Source organism: Lipotes vexillifer, unplaced genomic scaffold, assembly GCF_000442215.2.
Source record: "Lipotes vexillifer unplaced genomic scaffold, Lipotes_vexillifer_v1.1 scaffold395, whole genome shotgun sequence".
Lineage (NCBI taxonomy): Eukaryota > Metazoa > Chordata > Mammalia > Artiodactyla > Lipotidae > Lipotes > Lipotes vexillifer.
In genome coordinates this window covers 5,093,906-5,095,785 of record NW_006797390.1, presented here as the reverse complement: position 1 = coordinate 5,095,785, position 1,880 = coordinate 5,093,906, and the positions used below count along the sequence as shown (strand labels likewise).

The window sequence follows — 1,880 nt, the reverse complement described above, 5'->3', positions numbered from 1 at the left end:
AAAAAAACAAAAAAAAAAAAAAAAAAAAAAAAAAAGACCATGAGACCTGAATCATCTCATGACTGCCTGGATAAGGGTTTCCAAAACCCATCCTCCCCGATTCCCTACCTACCCCCTACTCCTTCCTCAACTTTTTGCGCTTGAACCCTCTCAGTTTCCCTTCCTCTCTTGCTCCTCAGTCCCCATCTATTCCTTCTCTCTGCCTCTGGTTTCTTACTTTGCAAACCACAGCCCTTGCTCTGACCCTCACGGTTTCTCAGCCAGTCAGGGCGTGTGGCCTCACCCACCTGACTGCAGGTGTAGGAGCCCCTTCTTTATATATGCTCTGATGCTCTGAGGGGGTGTGTGTTCCCAGGAAGTGGGCATCACAGCAGAGCCTCATTTCAGCTTAGAAAGTAGCTGCCAGGATCCCAAATTCCCACTTCCTTTGGCATCCTTAGAGTACCGGGCAAAATGGGGAGGCTTGGGGACCCTCGTTCTCTGCCTCCTTCCGACAGTGTTGCCTTGTGTTTTGCTCCTTCAGATGAAAATCCCATTGGATGAAAGTGTCTGCCTGGACCAGGGAACTATTCCAGGCAACAGCCAATCATGTATTACTGCCATCAGTACAGTTCCCAGGTATCTTCCCTGCCCCGGCAGGGTGAGTCTGCTGTGGCTCACCCCCTGGTAGCCTTTGCCAGATTTGGACTTGGTGTTAGATGATGGGGAAGCAGGTGCTGAGCATCGCTGGTAATGGGTAAGGATGAAGCCTGAACCCGTGCTTGTAACTAAGCACTTCCAAGTTCATGTGAGCAGTCATTGCGTTTCAGGTACAGGGAGGATAGGAAGAAAGGCTGTGCTCTGGCACGTTCATGCTCTGTGGTCGTATCTTCATCGGAAAAAACCTCCAATCTCTTCCTTTTCCCCTCCTCCTACTGCCCCTTCTATCCGCCCACTGCCCCTTGTATGCCCTGGAAGGTGGACAGGTGATGCTACCTGTGGTTCCTTTCATAGAGAAGGAAGCAGAGGGCTAGAGAAGAGAGAGGCTGAATGGAAGTTCCTCCATGGGGTAAGAGAGGTCTGGCACCGCGTGGAGGGTGCACCCAGGGGACTTTTTCCGCCTATCACGTTACTTTGCATGTGGCCCTCACAGGAACTTTTTGAGGTCTGCAGGACAGATTGAATTTCCATTTGAGAAAAGAAAAAAATGGAGATACAGAAACAACCTATTTGTCCAAGCTCACTGAGCAAGGCGGTGAGAGACTGAGAATTTGAAAGGTTTCCTGACAACAAGCCCTTAGCTGGGACTTTTAATGACAGCTTCTGAAGTTCAGTTGTGTTGTTTTTGCTTTTGTTTTCAAAGATAAGCTCCCTCGTCTATGCAGGAATTGATTCTATTGGAGCCTTTGTATGGAAGCAAGAAGGCTAGTGTCCCTCCCTCATGCCTGGTCTTTCTAGAATCAGCTGGGGATGAGGGGTGGTCAGAGAAGGGTGCAGAGGTCACTCTTTGTTACCCACGAAAGTTCAGTGGTCCCCCCGTGGTGACTGGGTGTCTAGGGAACCAAGAGCAGTCTTTATGCCCTCTGTGATGTCAAGGGCATCCCCACTGAGTCTCCATGACAAATCCCCTTGTCCTCTTGCAGAATGTCTACTACCACCTAACTGGGGAAGTCTATGTGGGACCACTGATTGCTGAGACAGACATTGATGACTGCTGTCTGACAGACCCTGGCAAAGGGGAGAAGCCTACTGTAGAGCCATGTTCCAAGGCAGTCAAAAATAGACTTTCAACCGGTGAGTCAAGTGTTGTGTTTTTTTAAAGATGGATATATTAAAATATAATCTGAGAGGTTCAGGTTTGATCTGGTAGTGTTTTAGAAAGATTAATTTTGTAGCAGTGT

The 1,880-nt window shown here is 48.6% G+C and overlaps 1 protein-coding gene across 1 annotated transcript in view; it reads left to right on the top strand.

Annotated features, from left to right (window-relative positions):
• Positions 1-1,880, top strand: part of GALNT8 (polypeptide N-acetylgalactosaminyltransferase 8) — a 49,854-nt gene that overhangs the window by 15,572 nt on the left and 32,402 nt on the right. The window contains 3 exon segments of the mRNA XM_007472387.1: positions 498-578; positions 581-618; positions 1,623-1,773. Coding sequence (XP_007472449.1) covers positions 498-578; positions 581-618; positions 1,623-1,773 — 270 coding nt within the window.